The sequence below is a fragment of the Hylobates moloch genome, unplaced genomic scaffold, assembly GCF_009828535.3.
Source record: "Hylobates moloch isolate HMO894 unplaced genomic scaffold, HMol_V3 SCAFFOLD_1, whole genome shotgun sequence".
NCBI classification, from domain to species: domain Eukaryota; kingdom Metazoa; phylum Chordata; class Mammalia; order Primates; family Hylobatidae; genus Hylobates; species Hylobates moloch.
The window spans coordinates 42,516,145-42,543,196 of record NW_026652276.1 but is presented as its reverse complement, the minus strand read 5'-3'; the positions used below and the strand labels follow the sequence as shown (position 1 = coordinate 42,543,196).

At 41.6% G+C, this 27,052-nt stretch overlaps 1 protein-coding gene across 5 annotated transcripts in view; it reads right to left on the bottom strand.

Annotated features, from left to right (window-relative positions):
• Positions 1 to 6,405: 6,405 nt before the first annotated feature.
• The window catches only part of FTCDNL1 (formiminotransferase cyclodeaminase N-terminal like), a 90,580-nt gene continuing 69,933 nt past the window's right edge, over positions 6,406 to 27,052 (bottom strand). For 2 of the 5 annotated variants that reach the window (XM_032755046.2, XM_032755045.2), the window contains one exon: positions 6,406 to 6,702. In XM_032755046.2, the coding sequence (XP_032610937.1) occupies positions 6,680 to 6,702 (23 nt within the window). In that variant the 3' untranslated portion in view covers positions 6,406 to 6,679. Of the gene's footprint in view, positions 6,703 to 7,305; positions 7,413 to 14,084; positions 15,112 to 21,171; positions 21,599 to 27,052 lie in introns of those variants that run through there. The other 3 variants (XM_058439886.1, XM_058439888.1, XM_058439889.1) reach the window with 3 other exon arrangements.

Here is a 27,052-nt window from a genome sequence, read left to right as displayed (position 1 = left end):
GAGCAGAAGTGTGGCACAGCCTGAAAATTGTCCCCCACAATTCATTCTTCCCTTCCTCTGTAAATAATACAATTCGTAGCTAGGCACTCAGACACCCAGAACACAGCCTCTATTTTCCAGCCTCTTTTGGAGTTGAGTGTGGCCATGGGGCCAAGTTGTGGGTCATGGGAGGAGCGGAAGGAATGTGTGAAGCTTCCAAATCTTGCTCCAGAGGGAAGTGGCACGCCCCCTCCTAGCGCCTTTTTCCACGTCCATGGGCTGAACTGTGGAAGTGATGGTAAGGACTTTGGAGGATGGGTTAGAGGCAGCATATCAGGGCTGGTGGCCCTGCAGATGGGAGGAGTCTAATCTTTAACACCAGGAGGCCACCACACCAGACCAGGAGCACTGATGCCTGGACTAGCATGCAAGAAAGGGAGAACTTCCATCTTATTTAAGTCATTATTTTAAGCCATATCCTAACTGATACAAGTTGTTTCCTAGAGAGTCTCCAGGACTTTAAACTTTTTCTACCCACTCCCATCCTAGAGGTGTAGGGGTCAAAACAAGGGCAGACTCTTCCCACAAGAGTGAATCCTGTGAACGTTGTTCACAGATTGGGGGCTTCGGAACCTCATGACTGTGCCTTGCAGTTTAGTTACGCAGTGATTTACCAAGTGAGTCCTTATCCTTCTGTAGCTGCTTCCTTAGTTGCCGTTAATTAAAAAGTAAAACACACACATAATTTTAAACTATATATATGTTTCTAACATTTCTTTTGAATAACAGTTTAAACACTTTTAGTGGTAGAAAATTCCAGTCAAGCTTTGGAAATCTCTGCAAACGACTTTACCAGATGGTCAATACTGTGAAATCCATCATATAGAGTGTAATCTCTGAGTTAAAGGACCCAAGTTTTACTATGAGCCCCACAACTAACTTCAGAGCTAAGCAGCCTGAAGCGCTCTGCTGCTCTGAACCTCAATTTCATATCTCCAAAAGAGGAGAAATGATTGCAACTCTGCCAGAGAAAGGCAGTAAGGATTGTAGCCTCATGGAAGCTTAAGGCAAGAGTGGACATTACTGGGTACTTGGTTCATACGCCCATCTGATGCCTGTATCCCCTTCATCACTGGCTTGATAAGTAGGTATCTATCTGTTCTGTTTAGAGTCTACATTTCCATTGACAGGGACCTCACTATTAAGCTACCCAGTGTATTTGATACATAAAGCAATACAAAGTTGCTCAGCTAAAAGCAACTGCTTCAGTCTGTCTCACTGCATTCTTGTGGAGAAGACATGAAAGGCAGAATGGCAAGGTGAGGGAAGCTCAGACTTGGAGAGCAGATGCATCTAGCCTTGAACTCTAGGTTCACCATTTATGTGATCTTGGGGAAGTCATTTCATGTCTTTAAGCCTCAATTTTCTAAAATAATAAAACACATAGTTTAGGGATTACAGATGGTGAACACAAAATGGTACACAGTCCCTACACACAGCAGTATCTTAATACTTGCATGGTGGTTGCTGCTGCTATTGTTACTTTTATCATTATCAGCATTACAGTCATTCCAGGAGCAGTATAGCTATGCTGCCCAGGTTCAAATCCCAGCTTTACCACTCCCTAATGGTGTGAACTTGGGTAAATTACTGAACTTCTCTGTGCCACCATTTCCTCATCTATAAATAAGGGATGATAATACATGTTTGCTGTGAGGATTAAGCATTTAAAGAGATGTAAAGCATTTGAACAGCACTTTGCTAACGGTAAGTATGAAATAAATATTAGCTTCTGTTATTATGAAGCAGTAATAATATACAGAATAAGAGGGCTCTCTGGGAAGTGACCTGACCACTTTACATGTTCTAAAATAAAATTAGGCTTAACTGATTTGGAAAAATAATTACATAGAGTCAACTCTCAACTGTATGGTAAAATGAAGAGGATTATGAATATGGGTATGTTGGAACAGTGACTAAAAGAAAAGTCTTATACTTGTCTTTTATAGTAAATTTACTTCTCTAAATATGCATTTCATTGGGGTAATATGAGGTGTCCTCGACATGAATAGTAGTACAGGTAATGAGAGACAATCTGGATTTTAAAGTGGATAGGTGAAAATATTATTAAGCTTGTGAGATATACTTTAAATAAAGTGATAGAACAATTTTATTTAAGAATCTTCTCAATTTATGAATCTTTTCTTCAATGCTAACTAAGCTAACACTTCAGGAGAAGGTGTGGGTGAAAGGCCGTGGGGGTGGGAGCCTGGCATCCTCCTCTCTGGGCCATGTTCTTCCACCAGCCAGCAGGCTGACTGAAGAGTTTCACTTCACATTTTGAGCCTCAATTTCCTCAACTGCAAAACACGGTGACTTAATTAGAAGAGCTCAAAGATCCCTACAGTTTTTCACACTCTAAAATCCTATGTTAACCTGGCCAAATACACATTAGCAGGCAAGCAGCACTGCCTAGTTTTCAGGATAACTTTCCTAAATCTCCCATTTCATGTTCTACTGTGTAGTCTCAATATGTTGATTAGAATATTTTATTGTAGATGTACAAAGGAAAGGAGGTTGTATCGGTCACAACAGGTTAGGTTATGCTGCAGTAACAAATACTTCCAATTATCTCCATGGCTTTCAACAACTCAGTTTTGTTTTTACCCATGTTGCACATGCATCCAGGGTCAGCTGCAGCCCTGTTCCATGTCCTCTTCTTTCCAGAGCCCAGACTGATGGAGCAGTCTCCATCTGGACATGGCTATTCTCCTGGCACAGGCAAAGAGGAATTTCAAACCATAAGCTGGCTCTCAAAACTACTACATGAAAGTCACACACATCACTTCTTCCCACATTATATTGGTCAAAGTAAATCACATTCACATGGTTTCTCCTGACTTCAACAAGCAGGGCATGAATAACCTAACCTCCCACAAAGAACATGACTAGGAAAGAAAATAGAATAATTGGCAAACACTAATGCAATCTACTACAGAAGTCAATGGAGAATTTATCTCCTAAACAGGAAAATGATTTGTGCCTAAAACGAAGGAAGAAGAACCTCCTCTTTGTTGAGGGGAAAAGTCCATAACACAGGAGTGCTTGGACCCAAGTACACAAATATAAGAACCCTTCTAGGAAAACATGAGCTGGGGAAGCACTTTCTCTTTGCTATTTTGTGAGAAAATAAATGCCAAACAAATAGGAAAAAAAATCCAAGGAAAGGGGTGCCACTAGAGATGGGGAGAGAGATTAGGAGCTGGGGAAACCCAGTCTTGGAGAGATGACACCATTTTCTGCAGCTCCAGGCGGTTCCAGCTAATGATGGCGTGTAAGCAGAATGTGAATGCAAAGGATGCCAGAAAGTACATAAAAGGCAGAGGAAGAAGGATCAACATGTTTTGCTGCCATTTCCAGGAAAGGGATGGTGTCCCCAGCAGCCTCCCACAGTAGATGACCAGAAAAAAAGCAAACACAAATAACACTCATTGAAAATCCGAGTCCTGACTACTGTGTTTCACTGCACATCCTCCCTCAAATCCTGGCTGCAAACCAGCCCAGCCACTTGAAGCAGTGTTGGCAGCTTGCTCTCTCTTGGCACGGAGTATGCATGGCAGCTGGATGGCTTGTAGTCAGTGTAGTTTTGCAGCTGGTGGTGGTAGCAATTGGCAAAAACTAACTGTCCAGATGGGCATTAAATTTTCTTTAATGTTTATAATATGTCAAAAGAGAATAATCCTATGTCAAAGTGGCTTAGAAGAACTTTTACTCAGGAGCTTACAGAAATTCCTTTTTGACAAAATGGAGGTTGCTTTATTTCAATTCCATATGTGAGTCTTATTCCTTAATTAATTTGGGGTGCTCCTCCACAGTGGAGTATCCTTGGCTAAAGGGGGTTGGGGAAGTCTCCAACCTATTCCCTTTCTTGAGTTCTCCACAATTCGTTGATCACTAGCCAACATTCAGCAAAACAGGCACAGGGTGTGAGCTGAGGGTCCAAAAGGAAAATAATGTTTTATTCTGGAATTTTTATGATCCTCAGAGGGACCAGTACCATTCAGGTAACATTATAAAATTAGGAGGGAAGTAATAACTATGTTGTATAGAGGAAAGAGAACTGGAAAAAAAAAAACATTTTGAGGCATATAAAACAGGCAAGGGTTTAATATATGAAATATTTATTTTAAAATTGCTATAAATAAATGAGAAAACAAACAAATAACTTATTTTTAAAACACACTCAGGGTATGAATATGCAATTCATAGAACTGGAGATTTAGGTGCCCTGTATAGTTAAGAAATTATGATAAAACTCATTAGTGGTCAGGGAAAAGCAAGAGACAATTCCCACCAAAAAAAAAAAAAAAAGAATTGGGGAAACAAGGACCCTCATACTTCATACACGCTGGGGTGATTGTAATCAGTATAGCCACTTTGGAGGGTAATTTCTTAGTATCCATAAATTTAAAATGCACACACCCCATCTCCCAGCAAGTCCTTCCCTCCCACTGGCTCCTATGCAAAACCATTCACAAGTATACAAGAAGTCTATGCATTGATATCCATAACAGCTGCACAACTCAAAGTAAGGTTCTTGGACCACTAGCATATGCATCCCCTGAAAGCTTATAGGAAATGGGGTGGAGGTTTCATCTCAGAACGAATTAATCAGAGTATGTGGAGATGGGCCCCAAAAACCTATTTTAACAAGCCCCTCAGGGGATTCTAATGCTAAAAAAACTTTGAGAAGCACTGTGTCAAAGCATTGTTTGTACTGGAGGGAAAATGAAAGCAAGCTAACTGTCCATCATCTACCACAGCTTACTATATTACAAAAAATTAACCTAGAGTTTAAAAGAATGAGGTAGATATGTGTGGATCCAGAAAAACACTGAAGAACAAAATGAATAGTGTAATATTTGTTTTTGAAAAAGAAACTACAAAACAAAGCCATACATTTCTAAACGTACATTTCTACATGTAAATCTGTGTATGTGTGTGTAATATATATTATATGTGTATATATATGTGTGTGTATATATATAATACACATATGTATGTGTGTGCGCAGCGCTCATCAAAAAGTCCAGAGTAGATACACCAGTTGATAAATGTGCTTAATTCTGGCGAAAATACTGGGATTAGGATGGTGGTCAAGGAAAACTGTGGCTTTTTCCTTATCATTTTTTTGTAATGAAAATTCATACAGATATTATTTTTGAAAACATTTGTCTTCCTTTTTTTTTAATTTTAAGAAAGAGCACTCCCTGCAAGTTAGGAGATTTGGATTCTAGGCCACCTAGCTGTGTTACCTTGGGAGTACCAGCCTCCATGACTTCAGATTCCTAACCTGCCAAACAGAGGAATTAGGCCAGTTAACTCCAAAGTCCTTTTATTCAGCTGTATCATGCTATGATTCTTCCAAGAGTCTTGGTGTGAAAATCAGGTTACTTAATAAACCTAACCAAAGCAATAAACAGAAACATGTATGTGTATATCTAAATCTATGTCTGTATTTGTCCTTTGAAGAAATAGTTAATAATGATAATACTTCCACATGTCATCATAGGACAAATGACTTGCATGAGATACCCTGCCTTTAAATATTGCTGTAGCTGTGAGAAGCTCATTTTTAAAATAAACATTTAGAAATCTGATAAAACAAATTGTTTCTCAAAGTTTTCTAGAGATCTGAATTTAAATGAATCTTTAGGTCCCTAGTTTCGATAGCATCAGTATGTGAACATAAACAACATGGCCACCCCATCCTAGCAGAATGCACTGGTCCAGACAATAATCATGCATGCGGACAGCTCGTAATTGTATTGGGCATATAGATAGTGTCAGGCCAAAGAGCTATAATGATCGTATCATGTTTTGATTCTAACAGGAAAAGTGGGGATTTATGTCAATCACTCTGTGTATCTTCAATATCATATATCACCTTTGAAAATTAAAAAAGATTAGTAACTTGTTTCATGTATGAATCTGGATTTGTTTTGACCAAGATATAGAGAAATCTGAATAAACCAGAATTCTGGGGGTGGAGCGGGGGAGTCGTAAGGAAGAATCTTGATTAAATTAGAACTAAAAAGAAAAAAAAAAAAACACTCTACTAAAAACCAAACAGTAAGGCAAAGCTAATTACAAAGTTCAGCCAACCCAACTTTCCCCATAACAGAGAGAGAGTTCTGCTTTCTTGATCATATGCAGTATTCAAACATAGCAGTTAACTGGAAAGAGGTTCAGAGACTATTGACAACCCTGTCATTTACAACCAGTCAATGATAAATTTGGGACTGGAATCTACTTTTCCTGTGCCTTAGGCCAGGGCTCCTTCCGGAGTGAAAACCAAACAAACACAAATGCCTTTAACACCTTGTATATAAGAGGGTTAGTCAGTCCAATTTTATAAACAAATTATTTTTGAAAAGCAGAATTAAACACTTTTTATTGTATATCTTTAAAATGAATTTTTAAAAGATACATGGGGAAACATTCTTTTACAAATGTAAATGAAATATACCCTCTATTTAGAATTTAGTAATTCTGGGTATGGTATAATTTTCCATCTTTTTTGAAAGAATTAAATGATACTGTGTGTTGGTTTTCCTCCATGAGTCACCCCAGATCCATTCTGTGGATTGCTCTGCCCTGCTCTGGTTCCTGGATGTCGACCTCGCAACAGCACTTGCCTTTAGGCTTGGTTGCGTTTGTCCACTGGGAATAAGGGAAGGCGAGATTAGTATTTGGAAAAAAAAGAGTGGTTGAGGCATTACCCCTCTCCACTCAACCCCCATTCCTTTCCCTGCTTCACTCTCTGACTGACAGTAGCTACCTGGCAGCTCTCCTCAAGGCTTCACGTTCTCTGGGTTCTGGTGACAGTGGTCCCTAAGTCACTTGCTCTCACTTATTGGTGCTTTTGACCCAGCCCATGCCTCTGTAAGTAGTCCCTTCACTACTCTTTCAGTTAATCCTTTGAATGTTCCATCAGTTTCTTGCCAGGACCCTGACTGTTCCCGGCACAGAGTAAGAAGCCTGCAGGTATCCATGAATATTCTGGTGTAATGACAGCAACTGGTAAATGAAGGTTCATGCCACTCCTGAATAAATCCCAGCCAGGGCCACATCAGGTCCTGCACAACCCACATCTGCCTCTCTGCATGCTCTGCCCCTGTTGGCAGAGGCGACCTACCATGGATCTGAGCATGCTGCCTGTTCTCACTGTGTACGTTGAAAATGCAAGACTCTGGCCACCCTTGACCCAGGCTAGTTGGATGAGATTACGTCTCTCTCCAAGACAAAAAGAGCCATCTTGCTTACCACTTGCCATAAATAGAGCAGTGGGTTCCTGTTCTCGATGTTTCTCAGCTGGACACGTCTTGCTGAGTACATGCCTCCCACCTGGCCCATCTGTTGCCCTCCTGGGTCTTTGGAGACAAAGGAAACAGGAAAACCTGATGCTCAATATTGCTGGCTGTGCTATGAGCCTAACCCAGGAGCCTCATGTCATCTTCTGGTATCCATGAAATAGTAACAGTCTAATTTATGAGCCTGTAAGTAGGGTAAAATCCCAAACCCCAACATCTTCATCCACTACACCCCAGTCATGCTGGCTTCCTGGGTCCTGTCTTCAGGATTTTGCACTTTCTGTGACTTTCATGTGGGGTGCTCAGTCCCAAGTCTTCACATGTCTATTCTGACTTTTCTCAAGCCTCAGGTCACTTACCTCCGCAGAAGCTGCCCTCGGAACCTGATCAAAAGTTGTTCTATTTTATTTTCTTCTTAACATTGTTTACTATCTCACATTATCTTTCAGTTGTTTGTTTAATGCAGGGGTGTCCAATCTTCTGGCTTCCCTAGGCCACATTGAAAGAAGAAGAATTGTCTTGGCCACACATAAAATACACTAACACTAACGATAGCCAATGAGAAAAAAAAAAAATCTTGTAATGTTTTAAGAAAGTTTACAAATTTGTGGCCGGGTATGGTGGCTCATGCCTATAGTCCCAGCACTTTGGGAGGCCGAGGTGGTTGGATCATGAGGTCAGGAGTTCGAGACCAGCCTGCCCAATATAGTGAAACCCCGTCTCTACTAAAAATACAAAAATTAGCTGAGCATGGTGGTGGGTACCTGTAGTCCCAGCTACTCAGGAGGCTGAGGCAGGAGAATCACCTGAACCTGGGAGGTGGAGGTTGCGGTAAGCCAAGATCTCACCATTGCACTCCAGCCTGGGCAGCAAGAGTGAAACTCCGTCTCAAAAAAACAAAAAAAAAAGAAAGAAAGTTTACAAATTTGTATTGGGCTGCATTCAAAGCAATTTTGGGCCACATGCATCCCACAGGCCACGGGTTGGACAAGCTTGGTTTAATGCTTATCTTTCCCCTACTGAAAAATAAGTTCCAGGAAAACTGGGGTCTCTTCTGTCTTGTTCTCTGCTGTCTTTCCAGAACTTAGATAGTGTTGGCCCAGTAAAATAGCACAAATGGATATTTAACAAGTAAATGAATAATTCATTTATGAATAAATGAATGAGTTTTTGCAGTGTTACCCTTTATTGTGTGACAGTATACACTCTGAATTTCAGGTGCCTTATCTGTACAATGGCAATAAGAAACTAATCTGCCTATGTCATATATATTATATCACATATACAATTATGTCTATCATATAATTGTACATTTATATATAGTAGCATATTTCACCTTATAGGTTATATATAACCATCAAGTGAGATAAGGTAATAGTATCCTGAAAACTGCAAGGACAACATCATTCCTGTAAAATGCAAGGTTCAGTGTTAACATAAAAGCACACATTTGGGGTCAATCTTAACATTTTCCGCTTTGTAATATCACTTAGAGAAATCACATACTTGTCATGAGATGCATGTTCAATGCAGTCAATTAAACAGGGAGTTATAAAAAAGTGAAGGAGTGAAAGAGACATTTCTCAATACGTCTAGTTCTAAGTAACAACACATTACTATCTTCTGACCAAAAAGCACTGCTCAGTGCCCATCCGGTTCTAAGTCACTACAATTATAGAGACGTCATGCAGAGATGACAATGCTCCAGTGGTTTCCAGGGTTTCACCCTTACTAATGAGGTAGATTCCACAGACCATGCAGGAAAACCAGGCTCCTTGCTGGATGCTCCAGGGGCTCTGAGTGTTCACACTGTCCTCTCCCCCAGCATGACTTGTAGTGTGCACCAAGTTTTGCAGAGCCTTTTACAATGTGGGTGATTTGTATTCTCCCAAAACACATCTGATGTAGTATTACAAGGGTGGGAGGGGACAGGGGGTTCCCTCCCTTAAATATTTTTATATAGCCCCCACCACCTGGAGGTTCACTGGGGATCTTCATAGAAGAAATAATGAAGCCTTCCTCAGCCTCCTCCCAGCTCTCTACTCACCTTTCCCTAAGATCCCACTTACCCACCTGTGTTTCCTGCCTGGATCTGCCAGAGCTCTTACTTGTTTCTGGTAGTCCCGTCCAGGGATGAGACAACTTGGGGATTTGAATGCAGAGACTGTTTCATAGGAAAGACCCTCTCCCCCTATTCAATGCCAAGAAGAAAAATCTCAAAATTTCTGGCATCAGAGACTTTACAAACTTTAAGTATTTACAGTCAGACTGGCGAATCCCTGTGAAAATTTGAAGTAAATTATGTCTAAGTTTCCTCATCTGTCAAATGACAATGTTGGAATATTTATTTTTTATTTTTATTTAATTTATTTATTTGAGATGGAGTCTTGCTCTGTCACACAGGCTGGAGTGAAGTGGCACAATCTCGGCTCACTGCAACTTCCACCTCCCAGGTTCAATCGATTCTCCTGCCTCAGCCACCTGAGTAGCTGGGATTACAGACACCTGCCACGACGCCTGGGTAATTTTTATATTTTTAGTAGATACGGGTTTTCACCATGTTGGCCAGCCTGGTCTCGAACTGCTGACCCCAAGTGATCCATCTACTTCAGCCTCCCAAAGTGTTGGGATTACAGGCATGAGCCACTGCACCTGGCCTGGAATATTTATTTAACAAATATTGTCATGGCACGTACTGTGCACTAGACAATCTCCAAAGGGATACACATTACTAAAACATGGCTAAGTTACTAAAACGCTACCAAATTACTAAAACATTACTTTGTTTAATACTCACAAGGCAAGCACTATTATTATCCCCATTCTGCCGAAGAAAAAAAACCTGAGGCAGAGAAAAGTGAAGTAACCTGCCCAAAATCATGCAGATGACAAAGCAGCAGACCTGGACTCTGGACCCAGGAAGCCCGGCTCTGGGGCCATCTGTTAGCGTTTGTACCATGCTGCCACTTAGACTATCACCAAAGTCATATGCTGTGCAAACATTCATGATTCAGCTCCCCCAAAGCCTTCATTTTTGTCACATTAGAACATGAATACTCATGAAGTACGGTGGTTATTTGGCCAGATTCTCTCTACTTCCTACCTTATAAGTCACTTTCTGAGTAAGTGCAGGAGTCAGGACTCTTCTGTAAAATGCCTGGAGAGGTATGAAAAGCTGCCTCTTCCCCGAGTCCAGCGAAATCAGAGGACTCTGGCCATTTACCGAAGCAGAATTACTAGAATGCTGCAAAGAAAATGTCCACAGTGCCCCTAGGCATGTGAAACCTGGAATCCAGATGAGCTTTCTGTTGTGACTACTCTGCACAAACAGGACCTTCCAAGACCCTGTGTCATGCGCCCCAGCTCTCCTCTTGCACTCGCTTCCCTACTCCCCCTGACCCAGGCATTCAGTTCTGCCTAGGCCCAGCCCCAAAGACTTCTCTGACTTTCGCACACAGCCATTGTGAAGCTTTCTCAAGTCATCTAAGTACAGACTTAGTGGTCTGAGTGCCTCATAGTAGACCTCAGTGCCACTCATGGGTAAACAGCCCACACCTCGGACCTGAGCATGTGGGTCTTCTTTCTCCCATCTCAAGAACAGCAAGGGGGAATTCAGTCCCAAAATATTCAACATCAAAAAATAACATGAGGAGGGATGAATAGGCAGTGCACAGAGGATTTTTAGGTCAGTGAAACTATTATGTAAGATACTATATTGGTGGCTGCATACCATTATGCATTTGTCAAAACCCATGGACTGTACAACACCAAGAGTGAACCCGAATGTTAACGATGAACTTGACATGATGATATGTCAATGTAGGTTCATCAATTGTAACAAACGTACCATTCTGTGGGGGGAATGTTGATAATAGGGTAGGCTGGGAGCAGGGGAGCAAGAAGTGTATGGGAACTCTGTACTTAGTGCTCAATTTTGCTGCAAACCTACAACTGCTCTAAAAACAAAGTCTATTACAAAATAGTAGTCATAACATGGACCTTTACTTCAGCCTTGTAAAAGAAGGCAAAAAGGAAATCCTAGCCTGAAACTACCACCACGTGGCATCTCTTTTTTGTCTTCATTCTATTTTTTTTTTTTTTTTTTTTTTTTGTGGAGATGGCGTCTCACTAGGTTGGAGTGCAGGGGTATGATCTCAGCTCACGGCAACCTCCCAGGCTCAAGCGATCCTCCCACCTCAACCTCCCAAGTAGCTGGGACCACAGGCGTACACTACCATGCCTGGCTTATTTTTTGTATTTTTGGTAGAGACTGGGTTTCATCATGTTGCCCAGGCTGGTCTCAAACTCCTGAGCTCAGGCAATCCACCTGCCTCACTTTCCCAAAGTACTGGGATTACAAGTGTGAGCAACTGTGTCTGGCCTTCATTATTTTTTGACTCCAGCCCACCTGCTGTGGTTGTGTTTCTCCTGCCTTGACACCCTGCTTTCTCTCTGGGTCTCTTTCTCCTTCTCTGTCCCTCTGTCACTGTTTCTTCTAACTACAGGTCCACACACATAGGCACACCTCACTCCTAATGGCAATAAGTCTTTTCTTAAATAAGTCAATCAAGCTTCACTATCTTTGCTGCTTTCCTCATTCCCCTCACCCCCATCAGTTCAACAGTGTACAGACAACCTGGGCAGGCCAGTGTGAAACCCTCCTTAAAATGTCAAATAGCTGGAAGTGATGTCAATGCAATAAAGTGGCATTATAAGTGCAAATATGAATTTGAATTGCACACAGCATTAAATTGTGTGGTTTGAGAACAGGGCAATTTTAATAATATTAACACAGCTTCCCATTAGGCACAAATTTTGAAATAATGTGTAGCCGCCACGAATAAACACTTGTAAAGATTATCTAACTTAAAGCTGACAGGATATATAAATTGTAAACTGAACTGAGACATCATCATAGCCTTACCATATTGGCCTTTGAACAGACACCCACTGTCCTTCAGCATGGTTTGCCTTAAGCTATGGCAGATTTGAATTCCATAAGGAACACATTTTTAGGCCTATATCTTCTGATTAAATGAGCAGAGTAGTTATACTTTGATAATTTTGTTTCTGCCATATAATTTAGGAATCACAAATATGTAGATAATCACAACATACTATATTAATTGTGGCTTTAATATAGAATGTAATATTTCATTTTCTAAGTAAAATGTTAAGTATTTTCCAAAGACAGATCATGTAGCTATGCACAGAACAGTGCTTTTTTGGTTTATGTGGCCTTGAACTTAAACGTTGGCTTGATGGTTAATGATGTGACTGCTACGTATGCAGATAGTAAAGAAAGTACTCTCTATTGATCAATAATATGTCCCATTTAATTGCCCTAGTATTGAATGAAAATCCCTAAAGAATTTTCACTTCCAGCAATGTTTTCTGACTTCCTCTTGGTGTCTAGACAATAATGATTTACTGAAATGTGTGGGGAGCAACATACAAAAAGGCCTTAAAAGTATACAATATTTCTGGTTATCGAGGTAGGGGAAGTAAGAAAAAACAAAGCAATATTTTGGATTAGTACTAAATATCGAGATCAAGCCATTCTGATACAAATAGGATTTAATAATAAAAAGACCCCAATATAAAAAAGTTATATTTGATCAAGACGACAATGCCAGGGTGAGAAGTAAGAAGTTTATAAAATCAAAATGATTTTCTATAAAAATTTCTAAGTAAAGTGCCAAATAATCTTTTAGAAAACAAAAAGATTCTTGAAAAAACAGATTCTTTTCCATACCGGGTACCATGTTTCTCATGAGTATTTGTGAGTGAGCTTATCAGTTTCAGTTTTCAGGTAGTCTGAGAACTCAGGGCTTAGAAACCCTTGAAGCCAAATCTTTTCTTAAATAGCTGAATCCTCTCATATCACAACAGCCAAGAACAGTCAGCTTCTACTTGAATCCCTCCAGTTATCATCTTACTTTATTTGAGACAGCTTCATTTGAATTAACTTTCATCTATTGGTATTAACTCAATCTTTTAGGACAATAAAAGAACTGCATTAATTAATGCTGTGGTTTAAATGTATGCGTCCCCCCACCAAGGTTCATATGTTGGAATGTAAACCCCAAGGTGATGGTATTAAGAGGTAGAGACTTCAGGAGGTGATTAGGCCATGGGGGATCTGCATCCATGAATGGGATAAATATCCTTATAAAACAGGCTTCAGAGAGCTGCTTGGTCCTTGCACCTCTTCTTTCTCTTCTACCATGTGAGAACATAGCATCTGTCACCTCCAGAAGCAGCAGCAACAGACATGGTCTTGGAAGCAGAGAACAAGTCCTCACCAGACACCAAATCTGCCAGCGCCTTAATCTTGGACTTCCCAGCCTCAAAAACTGTGAGAAGTAGGTTTCTGTTATTTATATATCACCCTCAAGTATTTTGCAATAGCAACAGGAATAGACTAAGACAAGGAGTTTTGCACAATCTAACTTTTAAAACCTCCAGATAAGCACAACACGAGCTTTATTTCAATGAATTAAAAGGACAAAGTAAGAAATTTCTCAATTAACTGACATTATTGAGTTCTGTATAACCTGAAACATACATATTTAACATTTAGCCCATTTTCTAGGCTTGATAAGTAGAGTACGATACAGACAGTGAAGGGTATTTTGCCTCATTGTACATATTCTCAAGAAAGTATAGACTTTTAGAAGTATGAAAAGAGATGTAAGACATGGGAATTAATTACACTGATTCCAAAATATATTCTGGAAGTTGTAAATTCTTAACAAAAACAAAAATCAATCCTGTGTAAAAGATTGCACTGGGTTCTTATATTTGCCTGCAGAAAAATTCTTAATATGAGGTTCTTATGCTTAAGACGAAGTTCTTATATTCATAAGAACACCACGTATTCCACCATGAGTTATTACTAGATTAAAGGGGCAACGAGGAGTAAAGAAGTCTTCTACATCATTTTATGTTTTTATACACTATTACATTTACTACTTTCCAGACAAATGAGCCATTTTACAGTCATCTCAATGCCTTTCTGAAGAAAGGATCTACAACCCCACTTAGTTTTAATGGCCCAGAGCAAAATCATGAAGAAGGTAAACTTTGTATTTGACATTTCCCCTTTTCTCATAGTTGAGATTAGTTTTTTTTTTTAATTAGGAAATCAGAAAGAAGAATAAGGAAGGAAAGGCAGACCAATTAAAGAGTAATGGCAGGTACCTGGTGTGCCAGGACAAGCCAAGAGAAGGCAAGTTCTAGATAGATGACAGCAAGGTGTGAAATGGAGCACTGGAGGCCTACCAGGGTGAGTTCTCATGGGAAAAGCAAGAGTTCTACTTCTATCATTCTTTGCTGAGGCTCCAGTATTCCCTCTCTCTTTAGCATGTACTTGGCTGCTGAGATCGGAAGTAAGAATGAGAAGAGAGGAGCTATTTAAGTTTGTCTCTCCACAAAGGAAAAGTTTGGATGGGTGGGCATCGTGGGCACCCTCACCGTGGCCAGGAATGTTAGGGGGTGTTCTGCAAGCTCTTTCACACACACCCACACTCCTGCAGCAATCTAATACGGTGCTGCAATCAAGGGGACACTGCTCAGGGGCAGAACATGTGTGATTCCTCTTCCCAACTTGCAAGACTCTACCAAGAGACTTCCACCGTTCATGCTGGTCTCTAGCTGTATCTCTGTGAGCATTCACATCTCCTGCTCTGCTGAGTTCTTCCATTTGCTTCTTCAGATCCATTTTTCATCCTTTCCCACAGGTGCTGACCTTCACTATCTACCAGAAAAAAATTGAAGGAGTGATGTAGTTTGACTGTGTTCCCACCCAAATCTCACCTTGAATTGTAATTATCCCCACATGTCAGGAGTGAGGCCAGGTGGAGATAATTGAATCATGGAGGCAATTTCCCCCTTACTGTTCTACTAGTCAATAAGTCTCATGAGCTCTGATAGTTTGATAAAATGGGAGTTCCACTGCACAAGTCCTCTGCCTGCCATCATGTAAGACATGACTTTGCTCCTCCTTTGCCTTCCACCATGATTGTGAGGCCTCCCCAGCCATGTGGAATTGTGAGTCAATTAAATCTCTTTCCTTGGTAAATTACTCAGTCTAGGTATGTCTTTAGTAGCAGTGTGAGAACAGACTAATACAAGGAGAGAGAAGAAAGATTTGGGTATTTGTTTCCCTGATTCCTGCTTGCCAGTGTGCAATCTGTTGGTCTCCATCAATTCTTCTACTGAAGGCTTCTCCTTCCTTCAGACAGTCAGGTCTGGTTGTGGTCACCACGCCTACCCCTTGCTATTTCAGGGTGGTCATGGCTCACCACTGTCACTAGCCCAGGGTACAGCACCATCTGTGTTGGTTTCCCTCAGCCCTGGCGACACCTGTGTAAATGATCTGTTTACTAAACTCTTCTCAGTACCCAGTTTGATTGAACCATCTGTTTCCTACAAGGAACCTGACTGATTCACCCTCCAACCAGGAATGAGCTATTCTTTTTTTTTTTTTTGACCTACCCAAATCCTATCTATCCTCTAAAGCTCAGCTCACATTTTCATTCAAATCTCATCCTCATGCTTGTGCATCTACATTGACGTCTCCCATCTGATGTTCTCTAAGCTCGTACTCTACAGCTCCCACTGTGTCCTCTGTTTCAGGCCTCTTCTTCATCTCAGCACCATCAGTACAGTTGATAACTTTTTTTGCTTATACCCTTACTGCTTGATCCTGTGTTGGCTCAACATTAGGCACTCAGCAAAAGTCTTTCTTGAGCTGTAGCAGTCACTCCTTAGTGATCACACCTTGAAAAGAGGTGTGAGTGCACATTTATCTTAAGAGAGCATGTCACAGGATCACAGGTAAGTCGACTAAGAAGGAACTAGGGAGATAATCTGGCCTGATCTCCCAATTGTGGTGATGAGAAAACTGAGGCTTGGAGAGATGACCTAAAGTCCAACATCGCATAGTCAGTGAGTGGCACATCTGGGGCTCAAAGCCAGAATATTTTTATTACATTCCTTGCTCCCTCTGATACCGGTTTTTTGTATCTCAATATCTTCTTATCAAAAATCTACTTCTTCATATCTGAATCCTTAGTATAGCCCTTCCATTTCAAAAACAGCATATATTTGTTCCTCCTGGTGAAATACAATTTTCCTGAGCCCCCCAGGGCTGTTAGTTATTCATGCACTATCCTTCACATATCATTTTAAAAATTAACCACCCAGACAAAGACTGGATTCTGTTCTTCCCTGTGTATCTGGGAAGGGGAGAATAGAGCCCTTTGGCTCTTTACTTCAATATTCTCAGATAAATTCAGGAAAACACAAAGAGTATTCTGGCCATTGTCTGCCACTTCATTCACAGCTACATGCTGAATAGAAAAGGGATCAACTACCCACATTTAAAATATTCATAATTACATACTCTGCCTACAAGGAGCACCTGGCTGCCAGCAGATGCACAGAGAGAGCTGCACAGAGCTGTAAGCTCTTACTCTGCTAAGGAATCCAGCCCTGTTAGAGGCTGAGCCCTGGAGTCCTGAATACTCAGACCAAATGCAAGCTCACAGTACATGTATACAGCACTGAAGGCAACTTCCTTGTAATTCTTTTACTGGCTTATGGTTAGGGATTCTGAGCATGCAATAATGAATTTTATTTCCTATTCTGATAGAGAATGACAGGCATGTGCATTCATGGATTAGCCACCTTAGTTTTGCAACGTATGAATGTAAAAATTAGCAACTGATGACACCATTCCATTGTCACTATCAGTCAACTGTAAGACAATAGAGAACATGAAGCCAACAGAGTGCTACCTATGGCTCACGACATGACCCAGAACATCGCCATGTGGGTTTCAGACAATGAGTATTCTACCCCTTCCCGTATCAGACACCATTTGGTGCCATACTTTTTATTACATTAAAGGAGGCTCCATATAAAAATGTCAGCAGTATCCAGTTGACTCATGGAATTGAGAACTGTGCATTAGCTGCTGATTTAAATTAATTTTGCTTCTTGAACCATAAAAAATAGTTCTTTGAACAAGAATTCATGATAAATACACGTGTAAAAGATCCTTAATCATAATTATTTTAAATACATAAAACAGTTTAAGACTCTCAGCCTCATTAATTTCTTATGGTATAAAAGAACAAAAGCAAATGGTAAATGGGAAAAGTATGTCATAATTTAAATGTATTATTCCTGGTCATTTAGCTCATTAAGTAAAAGATTCTTTATAAACTCTAGGCAAAAGATCATTTCCATACCACCCAATGACAGCAAGCGATGTTATGATTTTCTCGTAGAGAACTGGCGTTGTATGTCATTTAGATTTTAAGAGAATACTACCTACAATTAAAGCAGTAGAATTAGAATATACTAGCTCCCCCCTTATCCATGGGAGATATGTTCCAAGACTCCAGTGGATGCCTGAATCTTCTAATAGTACCAAGCTCTGTATACACTATGTTTTATCCTATATATACATACCCATGATAAAGTTTAATTTATAAGTTAGATACAGTGAGAGATCAACAGCAGTAACTAATAATAAAACTGGACAATTACAACAATATGCCAGCATCACTACTCTTACACCTTGGGGCCATTATTAAGCAGAATAAGGGTTTCTTAAACACAAACACTGCGATACTGTGAGAGTCAATCTGATAACCAAGGTGTCTTCTAAGTGACTAATGAGCGTGTGGCATAGACAGTGTGGATACGCTGGACAAAGGGATGATTCATATCTGGAGCAGGACAAAGCAGGATGGCAAGAGATTTTATCACGCTACTTAAAGTAGCATACAACTTAAAACATAAATTGTTTATCTCTGGAACTTTCCGTCTAATGTTTTTGCACCACCGTTGACTAACAGTAACCAAAACTTTGGAAAGTGAAACTGCAGATAAGGGAGACAACTGCTGTAATTGAAATCGTCTCGTGACACGTTGGGCTTCCTCTTTCTGAGCACTTAACTCTTGTTTTCTCTGTCAGGGTCCCAAAGAGCAGGGGACACATTTCCAAGGTATGACATACAGTAGGGGTTAAGTAAATGTCAGTATGCTCTATATCTACACAGGAGCCCTAATCCTCCCCATGACCCCACACTCTGAATCATCGTGGGGTTTATCTCCCACCCTCTGAAGCACATGTGTCTTACCAAGGCCTCCAATACATCTGCCCCTTCTTGGTCATCCAGTCTAATGAACACAATGCCATCAATATAATGGATCAATATGATGATGTTCAGGACATTCTGATGATTTGGGTCCCTTCAGATTATATTATCACAGAAAAGGAAGAGTTAACATAGCCTCAAGATAAGACCTTAAATGTATTCTGTCATCTGTTCCATATGAACGTAAACCACTTCCGCTCCTCCTTTCTGAGAAAGATGGGAAAGAGCACATTTGCCAGATCTGTAGCCACACACCCTGTATTAATAATTAGCTGTGTTCATTGGCTAGGTAAGATACTACTCTGGCGCAGTAATTGCAAGTGGAGCTACTACCTAGTTGAGTTGGCAGAAGTCAACTGTTACCCTGTTTTGTTTGTTTGTGGTTTTCTTGTCTTTTTGGTTTGGCCAGAAACTGATTAATTTAATGGGGATATGATGAGGCTCACTACCCCTGTAAGGCTGGTATTAATTGCTGCCATTTCCCCTAGACAAAACATTGCCTTTTATTTATTATCTTGTTGTACTAGGGGTGGGGACAGTTTCAAATTCTTCCCCACTATGATAACTCTTTACTCTCAAGCCAAAGGATCAATGTGGAGGGTTTCACTAGCTATCAGCATATATATCCCAACTATACATATATGCATATACACAAACATACACTAAGAGTCGGGCCTAGGCTCGGACTCCATTTTATTACCAGTCCCCATCTACCCCCATTCTTAGGAGAGGGCCACAACAACCCTTTAGCTCCCTAGGTATCAGTGCTACCTTGACCCTGTGTCCAGAAGTACTCGCAAGTGTCTGAGTATTACTCTTTCCCCATTGTAAGGTTACCTGAATAAATGGCCATAGGTCCCTTTGGGGAAAATCTGTAGGAGTCGTTGTCATATATATTTGCCATGATTTTGCAGTTCCTTCCTCCTGGAGATCTGGCCTCTCCCTCAGTCAACGGCAATCAGTCTGAGAAGTGGCTCATGTCCAGACACTGATAAGGAACTGTGACTCTTTAGAGGGATGCCTGCACTTAGCCTCCTTGATTTCTTTTAATTGTATAGATTTAGTGATTCCCTTGATGACTGTCCATCTATCTTGCTATGTCCAATAAACCATCTCCATGGCTCTATGTGGGTCACATCCCCCCAACTACTATTATGACAATGCTGTTCATTATGATAATTGTATTGCATCTCGCTTTTGATATTAAGCACCACCACCTGGCCTTTCTTATTTCAGGATCCCATCATCCCTGTTGTAGTGAGGGAGCCCAGTTCTCTAGCAGCAGGTCCCTGGCTTACAGAGAAAGCCTCCACTGAACTTCTCAGTGACGCTGGTCCCTCTCTGAGTGATGCATTTCATATCACTTTCGTCAACAGGGCGTCCTCTGTCCTGTCCCTGGAATGTAGTCAGCTGGGAGAATTTGCAATGTTTTGTAATACATCCATTCTTGAATGTACTCATCCTTGGGGCCTTTTGGTCCTTTTCTACCATCTTCCACACAGAAGTTCTGGCTTTTCTATTTAGTGTGGAGAAGTCATAACCTTCTCCAGTCTTCCAAGAGCCATCCTAGCCATGTGTTAGAAGGTGCAAATGCAACCAGCGTTTTTGTCAGGGCATTAAATACTGTAGACTAGGACAGTGGTCCACTATCAATATGCTCTCCCTTACCCAACCTCACGCTCTGCCCTACAAATTCAGCATCTTCAGGATCCAGTCCCATATGGATTATACGGCCAGGTCTCACACCTCATTTATTATATTGTCCCTTTCCTCCCTTAGCAGGCTCCCTCTTTCCTGGACAGATTATGTTGGAATTGACTCTATTTGTCTCATACTAGGCCAGGAGGGGTGGTGGAGGTAATTCCTGAGGGGTACGTGTTGTCTTAAAAAGCACGGGTCTCTGCAGTTTTTAATGGTGGGGGCTTTAGGGGGTGGGCATGCTAGCCTTGAACATTTACTAGCTCAGAGAGTTCCAGGCAAAAGGGGTTTTAAGGGTTTTTTTTAGTGCACCCACCCAGGTATCCCCTTTCTAAGACTCCCAACCAGGGCATGGCCTTGACATGATAGACTTTCTGGATCTGAGACTTCAACCTTCTATGGAGCTTTGCCATACTGAAAATTATGGCCTAGAACTGACCCTCAGGTTTTTCTGTCCTTGATAATAGAGATAAGAATCTCTTTATATGTTCCTAAAGAGTTCCTCTGACATTCACAGTATCTCTTAAATTACTGACTACTGACTCAAAGGCATTCACTGTCTTTCTCCAGGGCATGGGATTGCAGTCCACAACAGCCATTCAATTCCATCATCCTCATAAGTATCAGTCCCCTCAGAATCTAACAAACCCTGAGATATTTGAGTGCATTCCTTCTACTGCTATCCCATCCCTGTTCACCACTGATAAAGTTATAATAGTTTCAGTGCTATAGAATGCCAGGGATCTTCCATGTTTCACCTGGCACCAGCAATAGTTTCCATATTGCCAGCTGGCCAGCAAGTAATGCAGCTCCAAAATCACATTCATTGTCTGCGTTCTCCAACCACTCCTGACACCAAATGTTTTGGTGATTAGATTCTAAGCCTGCAACCCCTGTTTTGGAGAACGTTTATTAGAGAATGCTCAGGAGTGATACGTGTGAGGGACTGAAGCCAGTAATATTAATCAGAAGGAAAAGTTGAAAACAATGTTGTTGTAGCAGACTCAGCTAATCCCCCACAGACTTCTCGAGATGTCTTCAGATGTAACAGCCCATCAGAGTTGGTTCAAATTGAGGCAAGGAGGCTAGCCTTTGTTTCCTTACACTGACCAGTCATTTCCCTGGGAGCTGATGAAAACTTGAGGGAAGCAACTCCATTAAGCCAGGAGCAATTTCCTGTGGGGGACTCAGCTGCACAGTTTCAGTCTCCAACATTCCTGCAGCTTGGGAAATCAGTGGCTTAGATCTGAGTCAGTGACTCCAGTCTTCCTTTTTCTGCTCCAGATATCCATGCTCATGTGCCTAGCTCCTGCTATTAATGGTAGCACTGAGTAATATCAACTCATTCTCCACTGTTCCTCCTCTTCCCGCAACCTAGTTTAGAACATAAAGAAAGGAACTTAAGAAGGAAAAAAGAAAGAGAAAGTGAATGAAATGAGTACCTCTTGAGAACCTTATAGGTACCAGGCTCGGTACTAATCTCTTGCATATGTTTCTTCATTTATCCCTCACAACCACTCAATGAAATAAGGATCATTTCTAGTTTATAAAGAAACCGGGGCTCAGAACAGGCTGGTACAGTAGCAGGATCTCTTTTTTTTTTTTTTTTTTTTTGAGACAGAGTCTTGCTCTGTTGCCCAGGCTGGAGTGCAGTGGCGCGATCTCAGCTCACTGCAAGCTCCCCTCCCAGGTTCATGCTATTCTCCTGCCTCAGCCTCCTGAGTAGATGGGACTACAGGTGCCCGCCACCAGCCTGGCTAATTTTTGTATTTTTAGTAGAGATGGGATTTCACCTTGTTAGCCAGGATGGTCTCAATCTTCTGACCTCGTAATCCACCCACCTCGGCCAGGATCTCCTTTAAAGTGGCCATGGCCTCTTGGAATCCTGAGATAAGATAGGAAAGCCAGAAACTGATATTGCCCAAAGAACCTTAGGTTTCAGGGCCATATCCGTCATACAATGAGAACAAGGGAACAGATGTCTGACATCTAGCTCCAACAAGAACAATTCAGCTAAGGCTTACATACATCCCCAAAACAACACCTCACAACATCCATCTCAGTTTTAATCACACTACTCCACTGTACTCGTGTTGCCAATTAATCATTCTAACAGCCTGTGTCCCATGAAAAATGGCAGAGATGCTGCCTTTTATACAATGGCATATCTAGTCCAGCACTGAAAGTGGCCTGCACAAGTATGGGATTTAACTAAACATCCTGGCATCAAAGGTACTACTTGGGTCCTCTTCTGCATCTCACATTACCAAAACTGCACACAACCCCTAAGTCAACTGTGCAAGGGAAGGTTGGCAGGTGAAAGCAAAATATGCTAAAACTAAAGGTGGGGTAGACACTCTGTAGATAGAGGGTGGACCCCACCCAAACTGGGGTTCAGATATTAAGACTGATGATTCCACACACAACACTAAAAAGGTACAGAAACGCTTGTTAATCACTGTATTCGTATACTCCAGAGAAACAGAATGAATAGGATGTGTGCATATGATTACATATTCCCTATATATACACACATGTGTGTGTATATATACATATGTATACATACACACATATACATGTGTAATATATGTGTACGTATATATATATACACACACACACAATGTGTGTCTGTGTGTGTGTGTGTGTGTGTGTATTGAGGTCAGGTACAGTGGCTCACTCCTGTAATCTCAGCACTTTGGGAGGCCGAGGCAGGTGGATCACCAGAGGTCAGGAGTTCGAGACTAGCCTGGCCAACGTGGTGAAACCCCGTCTCTACTAAAAAATACAAAAATTAGCCAGGTGCGGTGGCATGCGCCCGTAATCCCAGCTATGTGGGAGGCTGAGGCAGGAGAATCTCTTGAACCCAGGAGGCGGAGGTTGCAGCAAGCCGAGATCGCGTCGCTGCACTCCAGCCTGGGTGACAGGGCAAGACTCCGTCTCCAAAAAAAAAAAAAGAAAGAAAGAAAAGAAATTAGCTTGCAGAATTGTGGAAGCTAGAAAATCCAAACTCTGCGGGGTCAACCAGTAGGCTGGAGACCCAGGGAAGAGTTGATGCTGCAGCTCAAATCTGAAAGTGGTTTGTTAGCAGAATTTTCTTTTCTCTAAGGGAAGTCAGTCTTTTTCTATTAAAGTCTTCAACTGACCGGATGAAGCCCACTCAAACTATGGAGGGCCATCTGCTTTACTTAAAGTTGGCCTACGTAAATATTAATCTCATCGTAAGAATACCTTCACAGAAACAATTAGAAGAATGTTTGACCAAATATCTGGATATTATGGCCAAGCTGACACATAAAACTAGCCATCACATTCACATAATGAGGCTTTCTGTGGGGAAAAGGGTGACTCTAAAGCACACCCAAAAATGGTTTGAGAGAGCTTGGGAAAGAGGCTGCTTAGGGATTTTTGGCTGACAAGGGGGTGGAACGTTCCCACTCACGGCAGAAGTTCATGTGGCCTGAACCTCCCTCCAGCGCCAAAGGAGGGAGCATGCAGGCTTTCTTATCCTGAATGTCTAAATGCGGGGCACAAGGGCAAGAAGAAGGGGTGCAGCTTAAAAGATATCAAAAAAATAGAATCAGGCTCTGTTTCAAAAGAAAATGTAGATTTCACTCCATTTAATGAATTAAAAAATATAACGATAGAAGTAGAGAACCAAGAGGAAGAAACATTAATCAAAGTAGATTTGACCACAGACACCTGCCACTTAAACAGGAGGTCCAAAACATTCAATCTGTAGTCCAAAACAGGAAGTCTGGTCCCAATTGAAGCTATCACCATACACAAAGAAGAATAATTTAGGAGATCACAACCAGCAAGCAAAATGTGGCCAGCTGATACATATTTAGGTCTAGAGAGGAACTAGGCATTATCTCGCTAACACCTCAATGACTCTTGCTTTCTCCCTCCTGAAAGCACATTTGAAGGAGCAAACACCTAAAAGCCAGTATACTTCTAGGTACTGAGGAATAAAAAACTGGGAACATGGTAGAAACACAGAAAAATGGTGACAATCTCTACTCAGTGGGATTACGCAGAAATCCCTGAAGTCATCTATTTTGCAGAGAACACATTCCTTAAGGTAAAATACAAATGCTGAAATTCAGTGCCCACCATTCCAAGGGTCTAAGGGCACCTGCAAGCACTTTCAGCCCCTTTAAGCCATTAGGAGACTTTAATTCCTCCTTCTAGGGAGCCAGCAGGGTGGTGAGCTCAACAAGCCTATAAATTAAGCCATGAGTCCTATTTTTCCAGCAAAGCGAGTTTAGAATGTACCATATAATTCTGCAGACTTGACATACCTCCATTAAAGGGTATGCCCACTGAGTGTGGGATTACAAAAAGAAATTACAGATTTTCTAATAAATGCCTCAAACTGCCAAGAGAATGTGGTTCTCAGGATATTTTTTCCCTTTGTGGCTGAAAATAAACATGTTCATTGCTTTATAGTTTCCTGAAATGATGACATTCTAGTATAATTGCAAATTCTTGTGACAGGCAAAGGATATTTACTGACTGGAATGCTCTATAAAGCGCATGAGTAATAAATAGCTCAGGGAAGCCTTTCTCAGTGGACATGAGTACCAAATAAGTCATCACAAGAACTTTCTTGGTAAGGAGGAACACTCAGTCATATCTTTTTCCATCAGATTATAATTGATAGATTTGCTCAGTCTTAAAATGTACCTCTCCAAGTTGTGAAATGCAAAAATTAGAGGTAAAATAAAGACTTAAAAGTCCTGTCTTCCTTATTATGTAAGTAAAGAGAAATCCAAATGAAATATCCACTACTATATTCAAACTATACACAGACAATATTTCTTAGAAATTGGCTCTATCGGCTGGGCAAAAGACTTTATTGATATTTGCTCAAGTAAAATTTTAACTAGAACTATAAAGTCAAAGTGAAATATATTCTAGAAGAGTTATTCACTGTACCAAGGAAGCTAAACTTCCCAAATTTACTGGACCAATTGTGTAAGTGTCCTTGCCAGTTACCTACACCTGACAATTATTTCATACAGAAGATCAGCACACAGACTAATCAGCACACAAACAAGCCATCTCAAGAGCAAATGGGGAAACAGAAAGCAAAATGGAAGACTGAAAATAGGAGAGGATTCTGGGAACACAGTGACCTGAATGCAGCTCTCCCTCTACCTTCCACATGTGCACTCATGATTTCAATCCATCTGCCTCTCTTGAACCAAAGGGCTCCCCTACACTCTTAGAGGAGAGAACCCCTGCAAAAAAGCGATGTGCCTCCAGGGATTGCACCAATCTTGGAGAGCAATGCCAGGGGTTCTGGAGCAAGGACATAAGGACAATCAAACCTGGAAAACCATGGCCCGGTGTGGTTTGTGTACCCCAGATAGGGGCAGGGAACTGTGGTGAGAAGGGTGACATCGGCCTCCAGGAAATGTGCTTGAGATGGAGATGGTGACATCAGTCCTAAGTGTACGGGGTTGTCCTCGCTCCTAAGAGGAGCTCAACAGCCAGACTGTATCCTCCTTGACTCTGAAAGAACAAACATGCAAGACAACTCAGAGCTTCTTCCAGGGGGCTCAGCAGAGGACCACAGCCTGCAAAATGAGACACTTTGCTTTCACTACCTGCAAAAGTACCACCTCTTATCACAAGCCGACAGCTAGCCCTGATGAAATAAAAAGCAAAAAAATAGCAATCCATGGAGTTCCCTGGAGAACAGACTGTGGTTAAGACTGTTGTGCAGGAGGTGCTCTTAGGAGTGCCTGTGGAGTGAAAGAAGCAGGACTGGACAGAGAAACTGAACTAGGATGCAGCCACAGCAAAGACCTTATCCAGCTCTACAGGGACCTCTGGAGCCCAGATGGCCCACCTCACTAGGATGGGGCAAGGGGCTGCTGGGCCCTTATATCCCTGAGTCCACCATTAGATGCTGCCTGCCTCACAGAAGAAATTGACCAAGGGCAAATCCTGGGGAGGGACTCTGTTGAGAGCTGTGTTCTGCCAGCACTCCCAGCAGACTGTGGAATGAGTCCCTCATGCTGATGGGAATCTGGCAGCGCCCCACACCTCAGTCCACCGTTAGGCCATTCACCCCCATGTGCTTCATGTAACAAGTTCTGGGATCTGTTTCTCCAGGATTCTCACTGGTCTCTTCCTGAAAAAAAAGTAAAGATGAAAACTAGAGGGATGAATTGCCATGCTTCTCTTCGTGCTTCTGCAGCTGGTCTCAAAACCGGCCCATCTCTTCCTCTATTACCTAATCCAGGTTCCCTTTGTCCCTAGGTAGCACTTCTGCTGATCTAGAGAGCTTGGCAAAGTAGCACACACCCTCATTTTTGGGGATTCTGAGCCCTAGCCTAGGGCACGGCTGCTGCACTTGTCTATTTGATATCACAAGTGGGCAGGGGAATACCAAGAGATGCCACAGCAGATTGCCTTGGTGCCAAATACATTCTCCACTGCCACCATTAAGTACCAGCTCCTCTGCCCTATCCTAGTGTTACCAGGAAAAAATGTCCCTGCCAGAAGAGTCACTTCTTTCTGTGCCTGCTGTTCTCTTATGTCCCCTCATGGAAGTGCTCTTCCTCTAGGGAACCAAGATGTCTAACCCATAATGCCTAGAATTACAGAGACAGGAAGCACACAATCTCTGCCACAACGTACTCCATTCACATGCCCATTGTGCCAGCACCGAGTGACTGGTGTCAGAGTCTGGCTGATGACTTTCTCCTTCCACATAGATGTTCATATGATATTCAAGGCTCTCTTACTTCACGTCCACTCCCAAAGGTCCATCATGTCTCTTACTCAGACCTCCTTGTCTTTGGTTATCCAGTATTT